Source organism: Branchiostoma lanceolatum, chromosome 2, assembly GCF_035083965.1.
Source record: "Branchiostoma lanceolatum isolate klBraLanc5 chromosome 2, klBraLanc5.hap2, whole genome shotgun sequence".
Classification (NCBI taxonomy): domain Eukaryota; kingdom Metazoa; phylum Chordata; class Leptocardii; order Amphioxiformes; family Branchiostomatidae; genus Branchiostoma; species Branchiostoma lanceolatum.
This window is the reverse complement of record NC_089723.1, coordinates 19,320,930-19,347,662: the sequence shown is the minus strand read 5'-3', so window position 1 is coordinate 19,347,662 and position 26,733 is coordinate 19,320,930. Positions and strand designations below refer to the sequence as shown.

General features: G+C 40.2%; 4 protein-coding genes and 1 long non-coding RNA gene across 5 annotated transcripts; 3 read left to right on the top strand and 2 right to left on the bottom strand.

Annotated features, from left to right (window-relative positions):
• Nucleotides 1–242: 242 nt before the first annotated feature.
• On the bottom strand, nucleotides 243–1,793 carry LOC136427760 (uncharacterized). Its single transcript, XR_010754509.1, has 3 exons — nucleotides 1,392–1,793; nucleotides 1,024–1,139; nucleotides 243–410 (listed from the first exon to the last, which is right to left on the bottom strand). It is a non-coding gene; the product is annotated as an uncharacterized lncRNA (long non-coding RNA).
• Nucleotides 1,794–1,882: 89 nt separating this feature from the next.
• Nucleotides 1,883–11,524, top strand: LOC136427759 (small ribosomal subunit protein eS17-like). Its single transcript, XM_066416901.1, has 6 exons — nucleotides 1,883–1,992; nucleotides 2,233–2,384; nucleotides 2,995–3,100; nucleotides 10,473–10,538; nucleotides 10,841–10,925; nucleotides 11,341–11,524. The coding sequence occupies exons 1-5, from the start codon at nucleotides 1,990–1,992 to the stop codon at nucleotides 10,916–10,918; spliced, it is 405 nt and encodes a 134-aa protein (XP_066272998.1). The 5' UTR covers nucleotides 1,883–1,989; the 3' UTR covers nucleotides 10,919–10,925; nucleotides 11,341–11,524.
• Nucleotides 11,525–12,980: 1,456 nt separating this feature from the next.
• LOC136427758 (ADP-ribosylation factor-related protein 1-like) lies at nucleotides 12,981–18,234 on the top strand. Its single transcript, XM_066416900.1, has 8 exons — nucleotides 12,981–13,088; nucleotides 14,657–14,754; nucleotides 15,088–15,175; nucleotides 15,666–15,748; nucleotides 16,130–16,211; nucleotides 16,324–16,394; nucleotides 16,666–16,766; nucleotides 17,128–18,234. The coding sequence occupies exons 2-8, from the start codon at nucleotides 14,662–14,664 to the stop codon at nucleotides 17,213–17,215; spliced, it is 606 nt and encodes a 201-aa protein (XP_066272997.1). The 5' UTR covers nucleotides 12,981–13,088; nucleotides 14,657–14,661; the 3' UTR covers nucleotides 17,216–18,234.
• On the bottom strand, nucleotides 17,856–22,781 carry LOC136427755 (uncharacterized). Its single transcript, XM_066416898.1, has 5 exons — nucleotides 22,581–22,781; nucleotides 22,145–22,306; nucleotides 20,953–21,052; nucleotides 19,688–20,401; nucleotides 17,856–19,215 (listed from the first exon to the last, which is right to left on the bottom strand). The coding sequence occupies exons 1-5, from the start codon at nucleotides 22,709–22,711 to the stop codon at nucleotides 19,039–19,041; spliced, it is 1,284 nt and encodes a 427-aa protein (XP_066272995.1). The 5' UTR covers nucleotides 22,712–22,781; the 3' UTR covers nucleotides 17,856–19,038.
• A 60-nt stretch (nucleotides 22,782–22,841) lies between these two features.
• On the top strand, nucleotides 22,842–26,581 carry LOC136427757 (failed axon connections homolog). Its single transcript, XM_066416899.1, has 5 exons — nucleotides 22,842–23,593; nucleotides 24,165–24,310; nucleotides 24,428–24,594; nucleotides 25,089–25,294; nucleotides 25,783–26,581. Exons 1-5 carry the CDS (start codon nucleotides 23,344–23,346, stop codon nucleotides 25,986–25,988), a joined length of 975 nt encoding a protein of 324 aa, XP_066272996.1. The 5' UTR covers nucleotides 22,842–23,343; the 3' UTR covers nucleotides 25,989–26,581.
• The last annotated feature ends 152 nt before the right edge of the window (nucleotides 26,582–26,733 follow it).

Genomic DNA, 26,733 nt, shown 5'->3' with positions numbered 1-26,733 from the left:
AGAGGGGCGAAAATGAAAAAAAAAATGCACAGCTAATCTGAACACAAAACCGTATCCTACATAAAAGATACCGCAAAAAAATCAGGAAAAACTTTTACCAACAATTTTAGAGAGATCTTTCCAATGTAACCACCCCACTGCAGCACAGGCTACTACCGATGGTGTTTCCTGACCCGCGCCGCCCCAAACCTAAGTGAAATAAAGATTTGCTGCAAAATAGATGCTTGGGATGAAACTTTTATTCAGGTTTACATCGTCTAGTGGCCCCTGCTCTTGGCTGCTATTCAATCATCGACATGGTGACGTCAGCTCAGAGTCATTTACACCTTGGGACCTCTACTTGTGGGAAACTTCGGTCACTTCCCGTCTCCCTCTCCGACATCAACTCCCTCTTCGACTTCTTCGTTTTGCTGTAAGCGAGGAGGAAACATTTGTCTATCGTGGCAGTTGAATATGAGATATTTGACAACTCAATTGCACATGAGGTATTCGGGTTATGAACCCTCAACAAACGAGGGGTAGTACTTGCGTTAAGCCACGTGTACAGTCAAACCTGAACTGTACAAGTGACAACCTCTGCGCATACTTTCCCGTTGACAAAAGCATTTAATATAACAGTCCTGTCTATAATAACCACCTGTCCACATTGACCAGATTTTATCAGTCCACTGCGTAGTCTTCTTGGGCAGTTTTGATTGTATGTCTGAAATTCAAGCATATATGACTTAAAATGAATTTCACAAACTTTGGAAACATATCAATAATGACTAGCAAAAACGGATATGCAAATGGATACTGGTAATGAATTTGAGCTTACATATGGCATGAATGAATGTGCCAAAACATTTCACCTGTACTAGTGCATATGCTCAAAATGGAGCTGCTCTCCAATATAGTAGGGAGACGCAGTTCTTTCACTTCACCATGTCACTTCACGAAGTCCTTGTGTAACGGCTTGAACAGGCTCATTACTAAAGAGCCAGAATCCTTGACCATTGACAGGAATAACGAAACAAAACTTACCTGATAGGCACGGTTCAGCCAGTAACACTCAAACAGCGAAGTGTAGCTTATTTTGAGCCTTGTACACAAATCGTGCAGTCCGTTCGGAATCCGCTCCGGATCAAGAGCATGAGTGACTAGAGTACAGTAGAAGACGGAGGAAATGATGTTAACTTTGATACGTGTGGGAGTTTACACATGTTTGTTTTACACTCTTTAGGCACTGATACAGGGATGTGCTTTCGGCTTTTGCATGGCTTGTCATTGATTAATGTCGACTAAGTTTCATCGTGAAATGGTAAGGAAAATAGTGGGAAAGAGAAAACAAAAACCAAACGCGTTCCCGTAAGGATGAACTGATGCAATTTCTGTATCATCGTGATACCTACCTTCACTGGCGGTTAGAATGACCACGGCGAGGACACACAGGAGAAACAATCGCGACATGGTTGTTACGCTCTTGATGAAATTTAGCTTATAACTTAAAATCTTCCTTGCGTGCAGTCGTGACGGTGTGAATGTTGCTGAATGGCCAGGCTGTCCTGCATCTGTCGCCGCAATATGCCACGAGAGATGGATTACCGATGGACTTGAATGCGGCCAACCTCAGCTGTTACATGATTGATTTGATGCTGACATATAAACTTACTTTTTGGACTTTGGAAACAAAAGGTGTTAAAAAAGATGTTGGAAAATTCACGAGGAGAATACGCGCGTCTTGACGTTTGCAATAGTGTTTGATAGAATGACAAGCTGAAATCTTAATGTTTAATTTCATTTACATTTCAATTTCCATCGAAATTGTCAGGCTGAATCATTGTGCAAAGGTAGAATCTGTGAATCTGTGAAAGATGACGATCATCTGGTACGATATCAGCGTCTATACCTGCCTTTCTACAATGGCCTGCTAGGTGGCGCTTCCGGACAGCAATTCCAACTTGGCTCCCAGCAGGCCTAGCGCCTTCCTTTCCCGATCCAGATTTCAACATGGTGGGTGTACTAATAAAATCCTACAAAAATCGACTCCATCCAATACTATTTGTGCCTATATTATAGGCAATAAATGCAAACTAAGAATGTTAAACCCTCCTATAACATATACGTTGCATTATTTTTCGAGTTAGTATGAAAGGAAGGTTGATTCGGGACCGATAAATTAGATACCTTGCACGCATTCATAGTAAAGATGGCGGACATACTTTGAAAATGTTATTTTCATGTATATTTTAGGGTCGCGTTCGTACGAAGACGATCAAAAAGGCGTCGCGGGTGATCATCGAGAAGTACTACACCCGTCTGACGCTCGACTTTGACACAAATAAGCGGATATGTGAGGAGATAGCCATCATTCCCAGCAAGAAGCTGAGGAACAAGGTTGCTGGGTAAGTCCTCCGAGATTTCTCGAGACTGTCTCTATCTCTGTGCTAGTTTGTGTAGTGTGGACTCAGGACCTCAGGACTTTGCTACAACACTTTAGACTTTGTTGTTGTTATTTCACCCACCAAAATTACCAGCCCCTTGTTAGTTTCTGATATTTACCTCCGTCAAGCATACTTCATAGTCCAAACCCAAACAAACGTCATTTTTGATAATGGTTTCTTTAGCTGGTTGCACATGGGAAAAATATATTTTTAGTAAATTTTACTGGATTATCCATGTGCTTAATTGAATGGGCCCATTTTGATGGTTTCATTAGCTTTCCAGCCTTATTGTCATGACCACAGTAACCTTTCTTGCTGGGATATATGTAATTTGCTATCTGTATCAGTGTGTGCAGTACCAAGGTAGATGGATAATACTGTAAATGCATTTGAGTTCGCGCTCGTTTTATGTTCGCAGTTATCGCGGTGACCTCTTCACCCCAAACTTAAAAAAACAATGCGAAAATACTTGTTTTGTCTTCTACCTGTCTACCATCATGTTGCATTTTAAATGCACACATTAATAAATTACAGTATTATGTTTCGCAAATGTATGTTCATATCACCCTAGGTTTGTGACCCATCTGATGAAGCGTATCCAGCGAGGACCAGTCCGTGGTATCTCCATCAAGCTGCAGGAGGAGGAGAGGGAGAGGAGAGACAACTACGTTCCTGAGGTGTGTATGGTCATACTTAATTTGAAGCCTAGTTGAACAAGTGTGCTGTGAACAGAATAGTGTATACAAATGGTTCTCCCTATTTTGGAATAACAGTGTCGCACTGCTATACTGCAAGCTGAGCATGGCTAAAAGTCAGCCTTTGTTCTTTCTCAAAAATCGCATCTGGGTGGCTGGTTTGGTGCCTCCTAGTTCGGAATGAGAAAGTAGAGAAACTGCAGGCAGGAAACCACGTCCCTGGTAACGTTGTCCTGGGAGGTGGCGGAAGCCGTGCTACAATACATGCAAAACTGTAGGACTGAAGGAGAAGACGTGCCTGTTTACAAGCCAAGATATAAAAAACATATTGTATACCTTACACTCAAAGTGAGTGAGTGTGTACCTGTGAATGTTTTTTATTTTTTTTATTCAAGAAAATACACAGATACAGATAAGTACAAATATACCTGACAAACTACGACAAACAGTCTGAAAAAAAAAAAAGCGTGCCTTTTAACGAGATAACAAAATACTAATATACTGAACCAAGAATAACAAACTTAAAGTGTAACAGTTGACAGAACATGAAAGAAAATAAGAATCTAATCCATACATAAAGTTCCCCACTTACCCCGATGCTTCTCCAGCTTCCCTCTCCGAGATGCAATAAGAAACTCTGTTTTCTGATAGAAAGATACTAGTTTTTTGAAAGATTGCAAATGTAAACATTTAAAGCGCCTGGACCGAAAGATAAAGACTTTGCCCAGTAAAATAATGATATTTTTTAAAGGAGATGTATTTAAGGACAGTTCACCAAAAATAACCATAAAAGACGTTAAATCTAAAGTTAGACCGACTTCATGGGTCAACCAATTTTCCACTTCAATCCAGAAAGCAATAACATGAACGCACTCCCAAAAGACATGTACATCGGTTTCCTCATCATTATTGCAAAACGAGCAGGAATTTGACTCAGTCAAATTCCACGTTCGAAGAATCTTATTGCAGGGTAAAAACTTATAAATCAAACGGTATTGGAAGTACCTCAAACTTGGGTCAATAGTAGATTTAATGATATTTGTAAAGACCATTTCCCAAGGCACGTGTGTATCAAAATAGTCAAACCAAGATAGTCTAATTTTGTGCGCCACGGTAATTTGATTATTACATACAAGAAAATTATTATACACGGCTTTGTTTATCTTAACATGTTTTAACCAATCGTAGTTCTTTTGAAATATCATGCATACTAAATTCTTTATATGTTCCCTGCTAAGTAGATTCTTCCATCTCGACGGAATTGCGGATATGATCTGCTGATAACGTAGTTGGTCACAAATATTCGTGTACATTAAACAGAATTCATGGTACGACATCAGAAGGCCGTCATTAGATAATAAGTCATTAACAAAGACTAGAAAGGCAACATTTGCGAGCAAATACAGCATGTTTAGCCATACTCCTCGCCATGCAAAAAATGGACTCTCCCAAAATAACAATGGACCATTCTAAAATACTTGCACTAAAAAAATGAATAACCCCAGTCCAAAATTGAGTCTTCCAGTAGCACCTCAACACAATATGGACCAGTCCACAACCATATCCACTAATTGATTAACAAATACACTTCTGCTAAAAAATGGACTTTTTCATAATCATTCCAGCTCAAAATTGAAAGAAATAATTAAAGAATCCTCCCCTTGCAAGAATGGGATATTCCGTGCCATTTCCATGTAAACCAGTCGAAAAATATCCGCTGAAAATTACACTCTTGCGCATAATCAACCCAGTTCAAAATTGAATTAAAAAAGATCAACCCCAGGGAAGAATGAAGTTTTCCATAGTATACATATGAAGATTTGACAGGAGACGAAGGAAATGACCAAAAACAACATATTTGAGTCAATTCAAAGTCACCGAGAGGGTTTTAATATAATATTTGTAATATGTTTGAACTATTTTGATTAAAAGAATGTCTAAGTCACAATAGTTCTAAAGTGTTCAAACAATTAGAATTGAAACTTATAACATGTTTGAACTTATTTCACATACGTTGGAAACATTTCGAACGTAACTACACAAAAATCTCTTTATTTAGAACAGTTTCATACCATCTATCCAAATGTTTCAATGTTCAAACAATTTGTAACAAAAGATTTTCACAATTGCCCTTATAAACGAAGGTGCTAAGTCCTCCTGTGTGTTTCTGCCTATTTTCGGTGGCCGCGCTAGACCACCAGTGGATTTGTTTTGACGGAGCGTCACCCGCGCGCGACGACGTACACTGTTCGGCACCGCTAATATCCGGCATTTTCCCGCTCCAAAACACTCCACAAGACCCACGTTTTTAGTGTTTTGCCTCTTGTGCAACACGATTCGATTTGCATTACTAACGGGACGAAAATGATAGAAAAAATTCACCCCGTCCCGGCGTCCGTCCCAAAAACATGAACGACATGAAAATATATTTTCTTACAGATTCAATCACGAAAATCAACAGCATGGGATTCCAAATTTTCGCAACGGCCGACCATTTATCATGGTTGAACTTCCTTCCAAGGCGTGCGATAGATAAACATTCCCGGCACATAATAGTCACTAGTACCAGACTAACGCAAGCTCATGATGATAATAGGGAGAAAGTTTGTCAGTGAAGTTTGGCCACCAGAGGGTACATTCATTTAACGTTACAAGCTAGCGCAAAGGGGCGAATCATTGACCTTACCGGGGACTGACTCTACTGGCCTAATCATTCCTTTTTTGCCGAATTCTACTATCCATACGCCCGTACGTAGGACATGTAGGAAGGCCTGGTGGTGGACGCTACACATCACGGGAGACGCGTGTTGGTCCGAGACAGACAGCGGCGTGCTTTCGATCGCGTAGCGACGACGCACCGCTGCGACAACGTGCGGGACCAAAACGCCTGTCCCCAGTGAGAGCGGCGGCAGAGAGAGATCATCAATCAATTTTGACAGGAGTGTCGCGCCAGTCTGAGGAGAAACGATCTCCCGTGTTGTGTTGAAGAATTTGGAGTTTGAAAATATCTGGAATAACTAATGCTAGAATAAACATTCACAAAATCATTGATTTAACTTGTTTTCTGTTATAAAATTTCCTAAACTGCAATTTAACCACTGAGTTTAAGGGAACATGGTGTTTTCCCGATAATCACGTTAAATGTTTATGTCCGGTCTTTCCTCCTCGTAAGCAAACTTCCAGCTTGGCCAGGTGCAAGGCACTCGGGGTCAATGACCTGTAGGTCATATGTAGTATTGAAAGTGACAGAAGTGGCAAATATTGTCAAGAAAGCCCAAAATAAATCGTTTTGAATATATGTATGCCAAAAATGGGAATGTAGTCCTTTAAATATTTGTTCAAGCCACATATACAGCAAATTTCAGGTCATTTGGTTGAAATACCAGGGCGCAGGAGGCCAAGATATGCTAAAAATAGCCTAAAAACCTCAATAAAATCACTTTCAAGGTCAATATCAAACAAAGGAAAGGAACGCACATTGGTTTTTGCCTACATTACCTCTGTACCAAATTTCAGGTCATTTGGTCAAAAAATGACAGAGATTAATCGATTTGAAGATTTGACAGGAGAAGAAGAAGAAGAAGAAACATGAGAGAAAACAATATGTTAAGCCATACTTATGGCTAAACATAATTATATTTTTATTCAACATAGCAGTAAAGAAAATAGGTTTATTATCAATAACAATGTTTGAATTATTCCAGAGTATTTGTCGTCTAACCCCATCTGGCGACGTGGGTTCCAAATGTTGAAATTCATACCAGGCATCAAGAACTTGAGATAGAAATGTTGTAAGATTTAGAGATGTGACGGAGAGCAGATGAAAAAAGGGTAGTAAACTCAGACGGAGGCGGGGGTGAGAAATTATGGACCGCGAAACAAACCACTCAGGATGAAAATACAATTTTGGTACCCATGACGCTTTCATTGTTTTATCATATATTCGCAAATTTCTCAAATTTAACCCCCCATTTTCAACCGAGTTATACAAGACTTTACGTGCCACTCTTTCAGGGCCATCGTTCCAAATGAAGGAAAAGATTTTCTTCTCACACCTTTTGAAAAACAAGTCATCCGGCGATGGTAAAACTTGAAATAAATTAGTAAACTGGGAAACCACCAGAGAATTAACAATGGTAATTTTACCATATAATGATATGGATTTACCTTTCCAAGGGCGCAGTACGGTATCCAACCCTTCTAGTCGGGGCTCAATATTTACATTTACAATACTATTCATGTCGATAGGTATATGAATACCTAATATGTCTACTCCACCATCAACCCACTGTAAAGGTAAGTGCGTAGGCAGACGAAAATTAGAAGACTTCAGACAACCTAATCGCAAAATTTTACATTTGTCGGCATTTAAGTAAAGACCAGAGATTTCTGAGAAATGTTCTAGATCGGACAACAGGGCGTAAAATGATTCAAGATTTGGTTCGAACGGAAAATTTGAGTCGTCAGCATATTGAGAAACTTTAGTGCATTTGCCCTTGACGTTTGAACCCCGAATAGAATTATTAGATCTTATCTTGATAGCAAGAATCTCCACTGCCATTATAAAAAGATAAGGGGACAGGGGGCACCCTTGGCGCACGCCCCGATGTAATAAAAAGGGTTTTGAAACGTAACCATTATTAATGACGGAACTTTGTGTTTTTTTCATAAATAACCTTAACCCACTTTATCAGTTGAGGACCAAAATTAAAAAATTCTAGACATTTGAACATGAAATCCCACCTTAAGCTATCAAACGCTTTTTTATAGTCTGCAATAAATATTAGCCCGGGTTTATCCTCATTATCATAGTGCTCTATAGTGTCAATTAACCGTCTGATGTTATCCCCAATGTACCTACCCTTAATGAATCCAGTCTGATCTTCGTCTATTAAGTGTGTAATTACATTTTTTATTCTAAGTGCTATACATTTCGACAAGATCCTAGTGTCACAACATAAAAGAGTAAGGGGGCGCCAGTTGTCGATAGTAGTTGGATCCTTGTCTGCACCCTTGCTGTCCTTTTTTAAAAGTAGCGAAATAAGTCCATGCCTTTGCGTGCCAGAGAGACACCCATTGACGAATGAATAATTGAAGCATTCTAGCATAGGGTTTTTAAAGACATCAAAAAATATTTTATATACATCTACTGGTATGCCGTCTAAGCCTGGTGATTTACCAGATGTGAATGACAAAATGGCCTTTTGCAATTCTTCTTCAGTTATAGTACCTTCACAACTAGTTTGTTGTTCATGGGACAATCGTTTTCCATACTGAGGAGGAAAGAAATCCTCACAGTTGGCCTGGGTGAGGGAAATTGGCAACTCTTAAAAAGAATATAATGCGGAATAAAAGTCAACCTGATCGGATAGAATGTCAGGGGTTTTTCTAGAATATAATGACAAGAGGGAGCACACTGTGTCGAGTGAGCGAAGCGACCGAGGGGGGGATGGTGTGGAAGGGGGGGTGGCCCCCCTTCCACGGTGTGAAGCCTTTGAAAAATTGCAGCTTAAATGGGACATTCTGAGGCTATCTGAGAGAGAAATTTTAGCTCATGAAACTTCAGAAATCGTAGAGTTAGTTCAAGGTTAGTTGTTCAAAATAGAAGAAAAAATAATAATTCCAGATTAAAATTGTGAAAAAAAATTTTTCCACTGCAAAATCAATTTTTTTGAAAGGAAACCAATAAATATAAAATTAGATTTTTGTTAAGTTTGAGTCCAACACAAATCACATTAAATTTAAGACCATGAAAAAAAAATTAAAAAAAAAGAAATACTTTAACTTCTCCCTGGTGGCCTTTTTTGCTCATACTGCTTTATTTTCCATTGAAGTTTTGGCATTGTGGCAAGCATACTAGTATGTCTGTCCCTTCATGATCTGAACAAGCACCTGGCATGCCTGGTCTTCATTAGCGGCAGGTCCGCGACGCTGATATGTACAGCGGGGTCCTTTTCAGCTTTTGGGACACCCGAATCCCTCAGCTGAAACATTAGAGTATTATATAAACATTGCCACGATCTAGCCATCTTTATCCAATTTGTGGCAGAAAAAAAGTCATCTCATTTCTGCAATGGATAGACTCCTTTGCCTTTTTCCGTTTTATGCTGTGGGATGATATCTTTAGATGCTCAAATGTCAACAAAAACAGCTCGTAATCTCTCTAAAGCTGTCGGTGCAAGTTCCCGGCGGCTGTGGGTGAAAGGTCACGAAGTCTCGGGAAGTCTCGCTATCTAGGTCAGCTGACCTTGCATGTAAGCCATATCAAGTCTCGCGAGAGTAGCTGACAGCAAAACAAGATGGCGCCTCGGTTGGAAAAATGTTATTTCGATCGTGTTTTGCACCGTCTAAACGGTGCATCTACCGCAATAGGAATATTTTGCACTAATTATAACATGTTTTATGATCTGATACATTGTTTTGTGGTGGTGCTGGGATATTTTTAAGGAGGAAAGATCGTTTTCGGGAAAGATTGCATGTTGTACGGCAGCATGTTGTTGGAGAGTAAGAACATCGCCCAAGTGCGACCAGGGTTCAATCGGCATTTTGACAAGAGGGCGCAGGCCGGGAACAAGAGGGCGCGCCGCCCCTGTTTCCCGGTTTAGAAGAAACTCTGGAATGTCGTTTGGATCAGAGATGGTTTCTCCAGACGGTCTTTTGATGCTTTGAATATTTTTCCTGGCATAGTTTCTATGGACTAAATTCATAAAATATTTAGTGCACCTTTCACCTAGCTCCATCCAGCGTGATTTCGATCTGATCAGGAGGCCATTTAAATGTTCATTATAAAGAGATTCAAGTAATTTTTGCTTACAAGAAAATTCGTCAAGCAGGGCAGCTGTCGGGCAGGTGACACTGTGAATGTTTGTAAACCTCTTGTCTTGCTAAATGGCAAAAGATACACTAGCATAGAGTCCAAGCATTGTCTTCTAATTGTGTCAAATTCATCCTGTGGACACCCTATTGTGTGTTATTCTTTGCATACTGTAAATGCATTTAAGTGGTTTATATTTCGCCTTAAGGGGAGAATGGAGTGTTTGCGGTGGTTTTAAGATCGCGGCAGCGCTTTAGTCACTTCACTGCTTCAGTGTCAGACAAATGATCGCGGTGGCTTTAAGTTCGCGGTGAAACGGTCACCGCGAACATAAAATCACCGCAAACATTTCTGCATTTACAGTATTTGTGCAGTTATATCATGTCCCCACATGAAATTTCTGCAAAAATGTTAACACTGAATTCCTACTCTGTAGAAGGAAAGGTGATCCTGTTGAAGCAATAATTTTGTTATGTTGGGAAGGTTCCAAATGTTGAGGTAAATCATGTTGTGCTAATGTTGTACATTTGTCCTATGCAGGTGTCTGCAATTGACCAGGACATCATTGAGGTGGATCCTGACACCAAGGAGATGTTGAAGGCTCTGGTGAGTGTCATTGTGAAGAAAATGTCTTTGAAATCTTGTCAAGTAAAGACTGGTAGACAGCACCAAAGACTTTGAATTGTGAAGTGTAATATTGTAATCAAAGCTCAAACAACATAGGCACAGTGAACAGTCCCAACTATTTTAAGATATCATAGTTTATTAAGACCTTTCAGCTGTATTTGTTTGGTGATATAGAAGAACCATGCTGTGTTACATGGATGTGGGAGGCAAAGTAACCATTCCAGTGGTCTGTCTGCACATGTATTGTTGTTCTGTCCTGATGATGTCCTTTTTTCCTGCAGGACTTCGGTAACATCTCAGGTCTGCAGGTGACACAGCCTGTGGGTGTGCCTGGATTCAGAGCACCCAAGAACCCCTAGACTACGTGTAAGAACTTCTCACAAATAACAGTCTTTTAAGTGCATTTTCTGGAAGACTATTGATTATTATTAGTATGAAAGCAGTATAAGTTACTTCAATCACAAGGAAAAGCAGTTGATTATGTTGAAACCTTTTGTGTGTGCCTTTATACAAAATACAACTGTTCATGTTGTCTTCTCCATCAAGGTCAAAACTGATTTTAAAGGTGATAAATGGTAATTTTGCTTATGATTTAAATGTAGCTTAATGACTTTGAAGAAACTTAAGAAAGAAGAGTCATTCCCAACACAATAGTTTCTGAGGACAACCTTGTTCCATTCCTGGACACTGAATGTATAATTGAAATCTAATCCCTTTCCTGATACCAAGTTGAACTGCTATGGTACATTCAACCATTCTCTTATATCTTTTTGTCCTGCAGGAATTTGGCTCCATCCCTGATATGTGGGTTTTGCAGCCTGTCGGAGTTCCAACATTATTTAGCAGCGGATGTCTGAATATGATGTATCACCTGGAGATATGACTACTACAACAACTCAGACACACTTTATGTATGTTTCTCTGAAGAATAACAACTGAATTAAAGAGAAACGCTGATAACATCACGTTGTGTTTGTTGCCCATCACTTAAGTGTGAATGTGATCATGACTGTGTAAAGGGACTTGGCTCTATTTAAGAGACCTAAAGCCCCCCTCTCACGCAACACGCTGGCGTCGTCGCTGCGGCCGATCTTATTGACAAAATGAAATTCCCATTATAAAGTCAAGGGTAACACAAGTCCAGTTTAGAACGCAGCGACGACGCCAGCGTGGGTTGGGTCCAGTGAGAGGGCTTTTACATTAGTCATTCAGAAAGCAGGTCAGATTAGTCAATTACTATAAAGGTTGTTAATTCTTTCATTAGTAATTTTAGGCAACATTGCACACTTCAAAAGTTGTATACGTGATAGTGGCAGTGCCTGATGAACATGACAGTACCATGTGTATGTATACATTCACATAGGCACTTTGGCATATAATGAATCTGAACTAATAAGCTAAAAATATTCATGTCATTTAGAGGAAGCCTAAGGTCTCGTGTATGGGGAGTCTAAGGCATTTCATCTCCAAGCAAATATATCAGTGGCAAGGCAGTATCCAAAAGGCCACTGGAGAATTCTGGATACTGGTTGGCCCTTTTGATACTGCTTTGGCACTGTTAGATCTGCTTGGAGAATTATCAAACCTCTGCATACTAAAGAGCCCTGGTGGGTAAGAGAAGGGGTGGCCAGCCAGGTAAACAAGTGAGTTGTATACGTATTGCACTTGTAGCCAATAGAAATGGCATCATACTTCAGCTTATTAAAGGAGCATTCCACTCAAGAAGCGAGTATTATAATGCATCAGAGACTAAATTGTTATGGTTGAATCCAGTTTGTTTTGTCAAACTTACCATAAGTTGAAGTCAGGGCGAATATTATAGCAATCGAGGTATTGAATTCACCGGAGGACCCTTCCAACAGTGCCAGAGTTCAATGTTTCTTACATAAGTACCAAAATCTCTGTATTCCAAGACGTGATAGTCTTATTGCATCTACTATTAGTGAGAAATCTTTCCCGAAGTTGGCCATGCAAGTGCATAGAAGCGGGTCCGAATGGGGGTACATGGATTTAGAAAAGGATTACTGTCCAAAAGACGGCTGAGCAAAAGTCGGGCGCATTTGTATTACGAAAAATATAATCCATCAGAAAATAATACCCGCTTCTGGAGTGGAATGCTCCTTTAATACATGCTGACTGCTCAACATGTTACCTTACAACACTAGTAAACTACTGTAGTCGTAATTGTACTGTACTGCACCTATAGAACAACATGTCAGAAGCCATACATCTGCTTGGAGATTGCCTGAATACGTTTGGAGAGGGGGAGGGGTTGGGCTGGTATAAAACCATGGTATAAAAGGCCTAAATGATGAGAAAACAGAATTACGTAGGCAATGCCGATAAAGATGAAGATCTGAATTCGACTCACTGAAGAAAGAAACCCGTGCAAAAATTCCGCTCGAATCATCCGTCACAAATGTAGGGCTATTTGCGTGAGTTGACCTTTGACCTCTAATGATAGTAGTGGACGTGGAAATGTTGTTGTGATACGTTTACAATTTACGCTTTAAAGGTCCTTTCACAAAGGTGAGTTTTGATTTTTCACACGGGTTGTGTTCATTAAGTCTACAAGGTAAGTCGGCGATTTAAAAAGAGAACAAGTTGCAGGTTATTTGCAGCGCTAGCTTCAATGATTTTCTCGAGGCTTGGTGAAAGTTTTTGGGGGAGGGGGGCAAACAAGTTGCGACATAAAACGTAAACGCGTTTCTGCTGTAAAACAGGATGATTAACGCTTAACTGTTCACCTTCAGGTTGTGCGCTGATGGCTGTAAGGACAATTTTTGTTTCTTCCACTGTTATATTTGTGACATAATTTGAATATATTTGTTAGCCAGTGTCAATTCCATGTCACCGAGAGGGTTTTCAGGTAATATTGCTAGTGAGTTCAAACAATTTTAGATAAAAGACTATTCAAGTCAAAATAGTTCTAAATTGTTCAAACAATCAAGAATGAAAGTTTGAACATGTTTGAACTTACTTATATATGTTGGAACTATTTGGAAAGTAATTGCACAAATATCTCTTTATTTAGAACAATTTTCAAACATCTATGTGATTGTTTCACTGTTCGAACATGTTGGAACAATTTGAATCATTTTTCAAATGGTAGATTTGGGTTATTGCCCCCATAAAAGTAGGTGCTAATCACACTCTATTGTCTGCCTCTGTATATTTTTAGATTTCACGTCTGGACTTTTGTCTTCAGGTGTCTATGCATGGCACCCAGGCCTAATCCCCTATACTTTGAAGGGATGTGTGAATTGCCCTGTTCCCATCCCACTGACCCAGTTATACCATGTTGTTATGATGTTGGAACATGTAGGAACAAATGATCAACCTATTTTCCAACAGTTTCGAAAATAATACAAATAACATGTGCAATGTTAGAAATTTGTCTAACATCTTGGAACACAGCAGAAACTATTTAGAACATCACATGAATGTTGGAAATTGTTCTGAAGAGTCACTTATCTCCCTTAGATTGTTACAAAGGTTTTACAAATGTTAGAACAAAAGGCAACAAACACCCTCTCGGTAATGTGAAATCGACTCTACAGCACTGGATGTGATGTCCATTTTCGCCATCTGTTTAACTGTCAGAAGCACATTGTAGATCTACAGTACATAAAGTATAAACAACTGAATTGCGTTGATTTTGCTAAAATACTGCACACATAATTACAGGTTCTAACCTCAATAAGTATACAAAGATCTATAATTTATAAAAAGTGTTTTCTCTAAAATCATGCAATCATATTGCTATTTAGACATTGAATACAACAACTTGAACAAGTTACATGTTTAAAAACATGTAGCCAAAGAGTGTTGTATCGAATACAAGCGATTGCAATGATGTTGCGGTGATGCACTGGCAGGCAAAAAGCAGGAGGTAGACAAAATATCAATTTACATATTAATCAATAATTTGAATATTGATTAGTTATCTAATCTGTTGACGTCACGGTAGGCAATACCCCGTATGTAAACAAAAACAGCGATCGCTGGTATAGGCCACTGAATGATGTTTTAATTCATGTGAATCTCAACATCATTGTGAGCACCGTCCTGGTGTAACCATTACTTTGTTATTCCAGGCATCATGTTCACATTGTTGCACGGCCTGTGGAAGTACCTGTTCCAGAGGGATGAGTACTGTATCCTCATCTTGGGACTAGATAATGCAGGAAAGACAGTAAGTTCACAAAACATGGTGATGGATGTTTGCCTCCTGCTTCAGTTCATAGCTTAGTACATTTTAGTGTAGCATAGTAAGTTAGTTATGACACTAAAGTGACCAAACAGAAAAGTTTTTTTTATTTCCAGAAATTACTAACGTTGTAGCGTTATGTCTAGATGTCTTCACATTTCATGAGCCTGTATTTGTGTGTGTGTACCGACTACCGAGGTTCCACATGTTTCAATGAAAGTCACTAGTTATGTGTGAGGGATTTTGACACACTGTATTATGCTCGACAAATGGTCTTGATGAGGTCAGGTTAGATGTTTTTTTCTTTCTTTTCTTCAGACATTTCTGGAGCAAACCAAGATCCAGTTCACAAGAAACTACAAAGGCATGAACCTGAACAAGATCACAAGCACTGTGGGACTCAATGGTTTGTATGATGATGCCAGATTTTTAAGTTAATATATCAAAAAGTACCAAACTAGTCCAAGTATTTCTTATGGTACACTTGAACCTAAATTAATACTAGTACTATGGCTGTAAATTATTACGTTCTCTATTGCAGATTGCAGTGCAGAAAGAGGGATTTAAGAGAAATTCAAGAAGCTTAGCCTAAAGCCAGTTAGCTTAGCCATTGCAACTAAGGCCCCTTTCCATTAGACCCTGAGCAACTGTACAGCGACCAAAATTGGTTTGGTGTAACTCTTGATTCCATAATCAGAATAGGATGCAAGGTGTAGAAGTATGATTTAAAAGACAACGAAACACACAAAATGTAAAATGATTTTTTTTAAATCTATGAAATTAGGTGAGAAATCTGTCAAATCTTTGGTTGCTCAGCAGTCTCTCAGCAGCTGTAGCCTCTAGTAGAAAAGGGATTATAACCACTTGTTTTTGTGTCATCTCTCTTACACTTACAGTTGGGAAGATTGATGTGGGTTCAGTCCGGCTGATGTTCTGGGATCTGGGTGGCCAAGAGGAGCTGCAGTCCCTCTGGGATAAGGTAGGAGTAACTTTATCTCAGGACCTGCAGCAACAATGTTGACTGTTTCAAAAGGATCAGATATTTCTGAGAAACGAAGGATATCCTGACTGAAGACTTTCTCATGCTTATTTTTATTTTCATTTTCCAGTTTTTTTTTGGGGGGGGGGGGTGAATGACATGCAGCCAAGGCCACCTGACAAGCTATTACATGTACTAGTATCAAGGGCTAGCCTGTTACTGAGTACCTCACTTCTGTACTGATTGGTTTAGGCTATTGCACACCAACAATAATGTACCCCTACTGTCATTGATAAGTGTTGTTGAAGGTGACACCATTTTGGCAAGGAGTAAATGGAGATGCAGAACACTTCGTTCATGTCTTGTGTTCTTTTCCTGCAGTACTATGCAGAGTCACATGGTGTCATTTACATGATAGACTCTGACGACAGGGAAAGGTTACCGGAGTCAAAACTCGCCTTCGGTAAGATCTCCTCGTGCAAGTCCTTCCTTTCTGTGAATTACTGACTTTTTCAAATTCGACCTTTACTTAAGGGTAGAACTTGGTTTGAGAGATATTTTTTGTGTCTTTTCAGACAAGATGCTTGGAAGTGAATCATTGGAAGGTGTACCACTCCTGGTAGTGGGCAACAAACAAGATATTGAGGTAAGAGAGGGGTGATGTTACTGTAAATACATTCAAATTTGAGGTTGTTTTATTTCGTGGTGGGAAAGAAAAGGAGGTTTTTGCTATGTTTTAAGTTGTGGGTATACCAATTCTGCATACAGTAGTGATATATCAGAAATACATATTTGCAGTTTATGAGGTCACAAAGAAAACCATGAAAATAAACCAGGAGGGTTTCAATATCTTTTCTCTCTGTAGTAACTTGTAACAGGGAGAAACTGTACTTCATCACTGTATTTCCTCATTCCAGAACTGTATGACAGTTGCAGACATAAAAGATGTTTTCAATGAGAGTGCACCTCGGATAGGCAAGCGGGACTGCCTGGTACAACCAGTGTCAGCTTTACAAGGGTGAGTTGGGCCTCCAAAACATATGCTGTTATCCTAGCTGTTATAAACTGGATTTCAATGATTGGAGCAATAGTGCAGTTATAATAATGTTTGTCATTGAAAATGAATGTACTAATGTAAGTTATGGTCAAAAGTGATAGCCCCTAGTAAGTTTATCCTGAGGCTGGAGCATATCTTCACCCTTTTCTGAGAAAAGTAGCATTGGGAAGTATGTTGTCATCATATACAAAATCTATGAGGTGAAGCAAATGGTACAAACTGATTAGATCTACAAGTTAAACGACTCCACATGTCGTTAATGATGTTGAGAATCAGTGTGACGTTTGTTAAATGCAAACTGTTGTGTCTTTCCTCCCCTCAGGACTGGGATCAATGAGAGCATTGAGTGGATGGTACAGTGTGTCAAGAGGAACATCCACAGACCACCCAAACGGAGCGACATCACCTGACAGTCCTCACACTTCTCCTGTCCTACACACTTGTCCATAATGAATACTGATGAGACTAGTTCTACTTACCAATCCCTTGTCAGGGTGTGGTCCTTCAGGCACTCTAATAACAGAGTAAACATGTCAACTCCTTTGCATTGAATAGTTGATAGAATGATGGCATGAGGTATGTTGAGCTGCCATGTATTGATTGGCAACCCAGCAAAAGTATGTCGTGGAAAGCATAGATTAAGATGTTATCACTAAGTCATCACTGTTTCTACTAAAAACACTACAGGGCTATTGAAATTCTATTGATGAAAACCATGCCATTGGAAGTTATAAGCTTCTCTTCATCAAGATATAAGTGAAATAACTTCATGTACAAATGATATTTTAGAGTCACCAATTATGTCATAAATGTGCCAAGGTCTCAAACTCTCATGAATTTTGTTATGCCATGTTTAAGTAGCATCAATTCATGTAGTCTTCTTCTATCATGCTATCAACCTATGATATAGACATACATGTACATGTATACCTATATAGGTCCCACACATGCAAAACATGTTGTGTTATATTGTATTGGTTTATCCATGTCAGATAGCTCAACATTTGAAAAAGGCAAATGTTCATACACACATCCATATGATAGCCATCATACATTTTCTTGGGAATATTGACCCATTTATTGATATCTAATCTCACCAGGGATGACAGCACAAGCTTATCGTAAGGAAAATAACACAATAAATACTAAACAGTAAAGCACAAATGGAAACATTGTAATAGGCAAAAGTGTTGATACAAACAATTTCCATTGTTGCCACACATTCCCTACATAACCATATACAGTTGTACATGTACAACATGTACGTCCATTGTCAGAAACAACTGCTGTTTTGTGCATGAACTTTCCATTTGTATATGCACAGACCAAGAGGAAAAGAACAGCCTACATTTGGCTGCCTGTACTCATGTATTTCCTTTGGTTGCACACTGTTTAACTGTAAATAAAGAAACTCTGTTGTCATTATTTATCTTTGCCTTTCACAGTTTAATGCTTTTCACTGCATTTCACTTTGATATTATCGATCATATCAAATTCCACTAAATCAGGTATAATGGGAAAGTGTAGTCATTTCAATCTGTAAAAGTAAATACTAGATATAGCTGCTCCCTAATGTATATATCTGTAATGTGTAACTGCCCTGCCTTCAGTTTCCCCCAGTTGTTTACATTCATATATGGTTGGCACTAGAAAAAAGTGGCACCATATAATCATGCACTTCTAATACAGATAAAACAGAAACAAGTCATATGCCATCAGCCATTTTTATATTCAAGATGCTGTTTACATCTTAAAGATTACATGAAATGAAATATCCTCTATCATTCATCTAAAAATTTGATCTTTTCTGAAAACATCTATGTATCTTTAAATCAATTGTCCGGGAAGAACTTGCTGAAACAGCGACCTAAAAATGTGTACTTTGTGCTCTTTGGTGGGGCTAATTAAGAACAGGACGTGACGTCACACGCATGAGTCCCCACATAGCTAGTATGGCTGCCTGTTGGAATAACATGTTTGATGGCCCAATATCTTATAAAGGGAACATAATTCAGGCACAAATCTTGGTCTGTCGAAAGAGCACTCAATGCACAATGTTCGAATCTTTCTTAAGTTAATCTCTACCTAACACATTGCAACAAACAATGGCTACAATCTCCAAAACTAGTAGCCTCCAAAATAACATGACTCTGTTACTAAAGATTAGTTTCTATACATTGCCTTCCAGTTACAGCATTTAGCCCACACTGTCTATTATCTAGCATACATTGTTCTAGTATCTATATCCTTTATCATCGACTTTAGGAGGAGCTCTCCTTAGTACAGCAGTTGTCATGGTCTTCCTAAGAAACTTTTTGGTTTTCTGGAAAAACTCCTCATCTTCAAGTGGTCGCCATGGATACCCCAGTATCCTGGACAGTTCCTCAAGCTGTGGTTGGTCCTTGTCCACCTGAAGATTTGGCAAAGTTCAGGTTATAGCATGACAGGCATATAACATTATCTAGGAATGTAATTGCAATGTATACATTTACCACAGCCAATTCTTTTAAGGTATTGCTTCTAAGTAGATACTTTGATCATGCTTGTGTGGCACCCAGTGATTCAATTGGTCTACCTTTCAGTGAATACCCAGTAACGTTAAACACAGTCAGTATACATTTTTTCTGGATTTGCCACATGGGTTTTTGCTGCACTTTTGCCCTTGAACAGAATATAATGGTTTGCTTACCATGGGGAGATCTATGAAAGGTCTTATGTGTCACAACTTAAGCCAGACCCATATACACCTATATGTTGATGAAGGATAAACAACCAGGTAATAAGATACACATAACATCAGTTACTGATTAAAGACAGCGGATGCTGTCTGAAACATCTGTTTCCAAATTTTATCCGGTTGCTGGAGTAGCGATAAAACCAACCTGATACAAGCTTTCCCCATTTGATGTAATCTTGCTCTGTTTCACGTATAGCAGCTCCAGTTTATCCCACTGTCTACAAGCTTGAACGAGCGACTCCAGGGTCACAGTTCCATCCACTATGACAACACGCATGTTAGAGCACCTACGGGCCAGCTGGGCTAACTGCAGGTCCCAGTAGAAAGAGTTGTCTGCTTTAATTACAAAGTTCTGCAGCGTTTCAGAATACGTCAGTATGAGTTTGGACACAAGACGGTTCAACTGGACAGAATTCGGGTTATTATGGTCAGCAACAGCATAGGAGATGGCAGGAATTCCTTTGGGACAGGACAAGGGAGCCTCTTCTGTTAAGACAAGGTGAACTCGAAGGTCTGGCAGTTCATACAGTAAATCCTGCCAGATACTCCCAGGAAGTGTAGTTCCATTCCCGCTCAGTGGCTTGGCGTGCGATCTTACGATCGTCAAATCCTGCAACGTTCTGTGTTCCTTCATGGCAAGGAGAATGTCCTCTGTGAGATTCTGGTAGCTGATGCCCAGAGATCTGATGTGCTTCAACTTGATAATGGTGCTGAGAGGACGAGGATACCGGGTGAACTCTGTAACATCTAACACGGTCAGAGTTTGTGCTGAATTGGTGCCGATAGATTTCAGAGGGTTGTAGCTGTCAGTTCCTGTTGTCTGTAGGAACGGCAGGCGAACCTCTCTCAGATCACACAGCTGAAACAGATATCCATTGTCCACATGTTACTATAATGTTTAGAAATTACCTTCACCAAGAAAGGTAACGTTATGTTTTCAGAACTGTGTGTATGTGTGTTTGTGAACAGCATAATGCAAGAAGTAGCCGATGGATCTTTATGATACATGTATTTGGTATGTTGGTAGGCAAGATGAAGAAAATAATAGATTATGGGTTCCCTGGCAACTTTCCATGGCACTGCAGCAAAAACGGGTTTGATTTCTCGTGTTTTGGACATGCTATGGTTGTGATTTTTTAGTGGTAGATAGCTCTTGGGGCCGAGTAAGTGCTGTAGCTTCTTATGGCATATAATATGTGTGAATAACAGGAGGAGCATTGAGTTAGGATTCTTAATCTTGACATGAAAGTTGACCACTTCTTGCAACATAGAAGGAAAGGTTCATATATCTTAATAGAAATGACCCATGATATATTTTACTTTATAACCAGACATTGATGAATCATACCGTAACTAAACCATTCTTGCCCATAAAAGAATACAACATTTACAGTCATCCCAAGTTTTCACCTTGTTGAATGTCACCATGAGCTCTGCCATGATGCCCAGGTATATCGGCTCATGGGTCCGGAAGGTCGGCTCAAGAATGAACACCTCCACTTTCTCACACCTGAAAGAGTACCGAGATCACGGCTGTGGATGAATGGCATTTTAGGAAAACACAATTTAAGTAATAGTTAAAGGATGGGCGGGGCGAGTTTATGTGGATTTGGTACAGCCCCGCCCTCCCAAGGATTTTGTTGGTAGCCCGAGGGCGGACATGGTATAACCTGCACTGTTTTCTTGTTTTGTTATGACTATGCCAAATGTTTTCATTCACATTGTATAACCTGCAGTGATCTTTTGATATGACTGCGATTTGTTTTCATGTACATTGCATAACCTGCACTATTTCTTATAAATTTTGTTATGAGAAACGTTTTCATACGTTTTCTTTTTGATGCAACGATCTTAAATTTGTTTCTTTATTATTCATATTCAAGTTTATTCTCATGTCAGGTTTTTGATGCAACAATTAAAAGTTTCTGTCTTCATTTTCATGTATCTTTATTTTTCATGTTTATTCTTTTGAATAAAGATTTCCAGGAACACTGATTAATTTTTTCCCTTTTTCCCCAAATCTTTTCGCTTTTTGTTAATCCTTTAATTGCTTTTATTTGCATGTAAATGGTGGGCGTCTCCAACTTTGTCAGTGGGCGTCTCCAACTTAGTCAGTGGGCGTCTCCAACTTAGTCAGTGGGCGTCTCCAACTTAGTCAATTTATTTGTTGGTTAGTCCATATAACCTCCTTGGTTAGTCCACCTCTGGTACCTAAGGGACCTTACTATGTGGATTTAATCACAAGAAATACATGCTCCTGATTGGCTGAGGAAAGAGGGTCATGTTCTAAGAAATAGGTTGAGATCACCCTCATACAGGTCAGAGAGATGGGGATACTTATTATGTGTCGTGAAACAATAAATGTAGGTGTAACAGTGGGGGTTCAAGCGCCTCCAACTGACCAGTCTAACTGGTCGGCATCTTTTAGCCTAGTGGTTAAGGCGTGCGTGCCTGTGATTTGGGCTGCCGGTTTCAGTGTGGGTTCGAATCTCGGTTGGGATCACTTGTTTCTACTCTCTCCTTTGATTTGTTTCATAGGCATTCTTATGTCCCATAATCATAAGACAATGAAACAGAACTCCACTGCTTAAGAATAACTGACCTCTGTGCTATTTCCCGGAGGATGTCTCTTACTCCAAAGAAGAAGGTTGAGTTGTGGACCTTGACCCTCCTGAAGTGGACACCGAAGCGCCTGATGCTCGCCACAGTCAGATCATCAGACCTGTGACTGTTCAGTTCCACATCTTCCCAAATCTTGGGGTGACTAAAAAAATTAAAATATATATCAGAAGAAATATCATTATCAAACCAGATTCAAACAACTGAGCTAATAACTACAAAATGACAATTTGTATTTATCTATTTTTTTTTTTTTTTTACAAAAATTATTTTTCAAGCAAATGGGTCCGAGCAAGGAGGTAAATGTTTAATGTCTCCATTTAACTACCATTTATCTCCTTGTCTGAGCAAGTCTTTTACCTCCTTGGTTTGAGAAACAACTAACGTCAATGAAATCATTTGAAAAATCATAAACGTACCTGAAGAATCTGCTCCAGTGTTTACAGACTAGAGAGGCGTTCCACCTGTCCTGGGGCGTGGCCAGGTAAGAGAACACCTCCAGTAGGGCAATGTCAGGTAGCCCTGTCCACAAGGACGACACCTCGCTCATGGCTGGACCACAGTGGGGCGAAACTTGGACCGAAAATTCAAAGCAGCACAAAGCTTCTTTAATACTCAAACCGAAGCGTTGTTATAGTCCTAGATCTGGTCTCTAGGGGCTAGATTCCACTGGGTTCAAGTTCGTGCTGATAAAGTCTCTTGGTTCTGCCCCATAGTGTCTTGAACCTGCTTGTTGTTGGACGTGTTTCTTGATGAATCGTTTTCTATTGCTCTACTTTTGGCACGTCTGATGTGACCTTTGACATATCAGCTGTTAGACGTGCAGTCACAATGCATCTCGCTAGGTAGCGTTTTTATGTTTTTATGGATGCAAAAAAAAATCAAAAAGGAGTTGTAGCCTCGCAACAATAGGGGTGCTCTGATGCAGACTGATAGAAATGGGATATTAAATTCCCCATGTGTGGTACTCCCTAACGCCCAAACAAAGCGACTTGGGATAGGTCACATTAGAGGTTCACCAAACCCGGAAGTGCTTGGTTCAGCCCAAATGGCACAATACGAATTTCAAGAGTAAGGATATCGTTAGTTGCCAAAGCGACGTCGGCGTTTATAGCTGCTTATCCATTCAAACTATTGCCATTGGGTCTCTAATCCTTTGGAAAGAACGACGTCTACGTCAACATGGGTTCGAATTCGCTTCTTCAAAGCTTTCTCGAAGTAGTGAACACTTTGGCAAAGAACTTACAAAATGGCACCCAGGAACTCGTGGAACTAGCTCGTGGCGGCGTAGCCCTGGACGACGCCGGGTATGTTGTGGGCAGGAATGCGCCCGTGCTTGTCCTCTGGTGCCTTTTCGTCTTTGTGATCGCCAGAATGTGCTGTGGAGGCCGGGGATCGAGGAAGGTCAAGACAAGGGAGAACTATGAACCTGGTGAGTCGGCCGCGGGCCATTTGGGGAGATCTGTAGAAAAACGTCATGTCACACATGTCGGAAAGACAGGCATAGGCCCTGTCTGACATACTTGGCAGAACTTGCTAATGTTGATTGTCATAGCGGCTGAAGGTTCTAAGTGCGTGTTCTTGATGTGGAAATAAAATCGGTAGTAACATTAATAGTAGGTAGTGGCACCGATCCTTCCATCCTGTTTTTGTTCTCCGATTAAGATTTCGATTGACCTTTAACTTGACAGGGCTCCTGTTACTTACAATTCCCACCATACATGTACAGCATTCACTGGTCATATGTCGGGAACACATCTAGATGTTGCAAAATGTTTAGCTGTAATAACAGGAAGACGGACAGTCTATCCACTGGTGGTCCTATGACAGAGACACCAGACATCTGTAACTGATTAGTGATCAATAAAGAAGATAGACATCCGTCTATCTAGAGCAGTTCTGTGCAGGCAAGCACATGGTGAACATCTCATCATTTGCTCTCCTAGGCTAGTGCTGGTTATCACACAGGTACTAAGTGACAGCCCCTCCTATATCTGCCCCAGGTAAAGTGTACCTCCACCAGCACGTCCCTGCCAGCGGCCTGCCCAGCCTGTCTCCCTTCTGCCTGAAGCTGGAGATGTATCTGCGCTTGGCAGACATTCCATACGAGAACGTCTACAAGAGCCTGGGGATGGAACCTGGTCCCAAGGTAGAGGATAGTTGAAGTAGACTGAGTCACAAAACGAAGATGCTTTGTATTGATTTTGTAAATGCTACCTCGTCTGTCATGTATTGTACGATTTCATACAGTTCTTTCTTTGTGCAGGGAAAGATTCCGTGGATAGAGTACAATGGACGAGCTATGGCGGACTCAGGGCTCATCATCCAGTTCTTCAAAGAAGAGTTGGAGATCGACCTGAACCGACCCCTCAGCACCACGGACAGAGCCATCAGCAGGGCATTCGTCAAGATGCTGGAAGAAAACACCTACTGGTGGTTCACTCATTACTTCCGTCTAGTTAGATGTGTTGCTTTCAGAAAGTGTCTGCTCCCCTTTTCGATCACCCATGCAGCATGATCTCGGCATATACTTAGCTTCTACTACAGCTACATTTTAGTATCTCCACTGCCTGTCTCTGTCATCCCTTGTCCTTGGTGTATCTTCTATCAAGGAGGTTAAAATAAGTAACCTCCTTGCTTCTATAGAACGTTGCCCAACGTGCCCTGTCGCCACACATGAGGAAAAACATGTGTGTTCATATCTATCCAGGGAAACACCCTTTTCTGTGTGACTGAGGAAAGAAAATTATAAGAGATAACTAAAAGAACAAAACTGAGAAAGTGGAGACGCACATCAATTTGGCAAATCTTACTCGCTAGGTTGATAAAAATCATAACATAACGACACAAACGCCCTCATCTAGATATACAGTATTTCTATTTTCTACATACACGGTAAACATGGTAGATTTGCCTCTGTCTTTTAGGGGGCTGGTGTACTTCCGCTGGATTGAGAACTTTGACGTGATTGGGTCCCTGTTTGAGGTTGGGTGGTTTATGCACAACGTTCTGCTGCGAAGAGCGGCGCGGGGACTGAGCAAGACGCTGTGGGCTCAGGGCATCGGCCGACATTCCCCGGAAGATATCTATGCCATCACCGAGAAGGACATCATGGCAGTCTCAGAATTTCTAGGTAAGGACAAGTGTGTTTCATTGCATTGCTTGTTTTCAAATAGCAATGACAATATAACGACCCCCCTTGCCCGCCAATAAAGTTATATTTCATATCACAGTGACGACTCTCAGTAAATATACTAGTACTCTCCAAGCAGAGGTTGGTGGGGAAGATTGTGACCTTTTTACCATATGCCCCGTTTTTTGTCCGCTCCCCTGAAGGGTATATGATAAAAAGGTCACAATCTCCCCCACCAACCGCTGCTTGGAGAGTAGACTCTCAGTATAAGCCTGTACACCGCGATATTATTTTCATCCAATCGTTTATTCCTTCAACATCAAACCGAAATGAGTAAGCAAGATCGACAAACTTGCGACGAATCTAAAAATAAATAGTACAAAACCATCAAACATATATATGGAGAAACAGAACTTTGTGCTTCAAGATAACGTTTTCGCTGTTTAATTCACTACATTATGTGTTTGCTCTCATGATATATCCTTTAGGAGAGAAACCCTTCTTCATGGGGGAGGAGCCCACGGAGGCTGATGCCACTGTGTACGGCTTCATGGCGGAGATCCTGTGGGCCGCGCCCGAGTCATCGGACCTGTACGCCCTCGTCACCGAGAAGTGTCCGAACGTCAGGGAGTACTGTGTGCGGATGACCCGCCGCTACTGGCAGGACTGGGAGGGTCTGGCGGACAAGTGCTGAAGCGTTACCGGTGGTCAACGGCGCGTCATAGTAAACACATAGCATCTACTCATTTCTACTAACATAATTCCACCAGTGTACTAGTATATAATTCCGCCACCCTGAAAAAGATACGGCCAAACAGGTCTCCAACCCAACGTTCCCCATTGTGCACTGCACTCAGTGTATATCTAAACTGTTCACACCTGGGGGTGATGCACTAGAGATCTCTCAAACCCACTGTTTTTCAAAGTGGCAGATTTATGTAACCTGGCAGATTAAACATTGTCAATGGAACTAACATGTTTGTACCGTATCTAGAAAAGGAGGATATGTGACGATACAAGCACGGATAGGGTAGCCCCATATTAGACCAAATTGCTTTGAAATTATTCTGGATTTACCGCTTTATTACTAGTTTTTGGCAACTAGTTCTTTTATATATATGCTATTTTCTATATATTTTGGTATTTTGTTTACTTTGTTTTTTTATATACATGTATACGATTTATACATAATGTTAGTTAAGCTAAAGCCGGGATTTTTCCGATACGAATTAATCAAAACCAATCTGGCAAGACAATAAACCATATTTTTTCCTGTTTTTCTGTCAATGTCATAGATTAAATTTGTCACTTTTGCTATGCATGTTAGATTTTCTCTCTAGTCGTGCTGATACCATGATATTGAAACTACCTTCCGTCGGACTGAGAATGACCTAGCAAGTCTAAAGTTTACACAATCTTTCACTGGCGGAGGTTAATGA

Excerpts from the sequence above, each read along its gene's own strand:
- LOC136427755 (XM_066416898.1), bottom strand. The coding sequence starts at position 22,711 with ATGAGCGAGGTGTCGTCCTTGTGGACAGGGCTACCTGACATTGCCCTA. Across the intron at positions 21,053-22,144 it reads CTCCGGGAAATAGCACAGAG|GTGTGAGAAAGTGGAGGTGT; the intron begins GTCAGTTATTCT and ends GTACTCTTTCAG. Across the intron at positions 20,402-20,952 it reads TCATGGTGACATTCAACAAG|CTGTGTGATCTGAGAGAGGT; the intron begins GTGAAAACTTGG and ends TATCTGTTTCAG.
- LOC136427758 (XM_066416900.1), top strand. The coding sequence starts at position 14,662 with ATGTTCACATTGTTGCACGGCCTGTGGAAGTACCTGTTCCAGAGGGAT. Across the intron at positions 16,212-16,323 it reads GGAGTCAAAACTCGCCTTCG|ACAAGATGCTTGGAAGTGAA; the intron begins GTAAGATCTCCT and ends GTGTCTTTTCAG. Across the intron at positions 16,767-17,127 it reads CCAGTGTCAGCTTTACAAGG|GACTGGGATCAATGAGAGCA; the intron begins GTGAGTTGGGCC and ends TCCTCCCCTCAG.
- LOC136427757 (XM_066416899.1), top strand. The coding sequence starts at position 23,344 with ATGGGTTCGAATTCGCTTCTTCAAAGCTTTCTCGAAGTAGTGAACACT. Across the intron at positions 24,311-24,427 it reads GGATGGAACCTGGTCCCAAG|GGAAAGATTCCGTGGATAGA; the intron begins GTAGAGGATAGT and ends TTCTTTGTGCAG. Across the intron at positions 24,595-25,088 it reads CTGGAAGAAAACACCTACTG|GGGGCTGGTGTACTTCCGCT; the intron begins GTGGTTCACTCA and ends TCTGTCTTTTAG.
- LOC136427759 (XM_066416901.1), top strand. Across the intron at positions 2,385-2,994 it reads CTGAGGAACAAGGTTGCTGG|GTTTGTGACCCATCTGATGA; the intron begins GTAAGTCCTCCG and ends ATATCACCCTAG. Across the intron at positions 3,101-10,472 it reads GAGACAACTACGTTCCTGAG|GTGTCTGCAATTGACCAGGA; the intron begins GTGTGTATGGTC and ends TGTCCTATGCAG.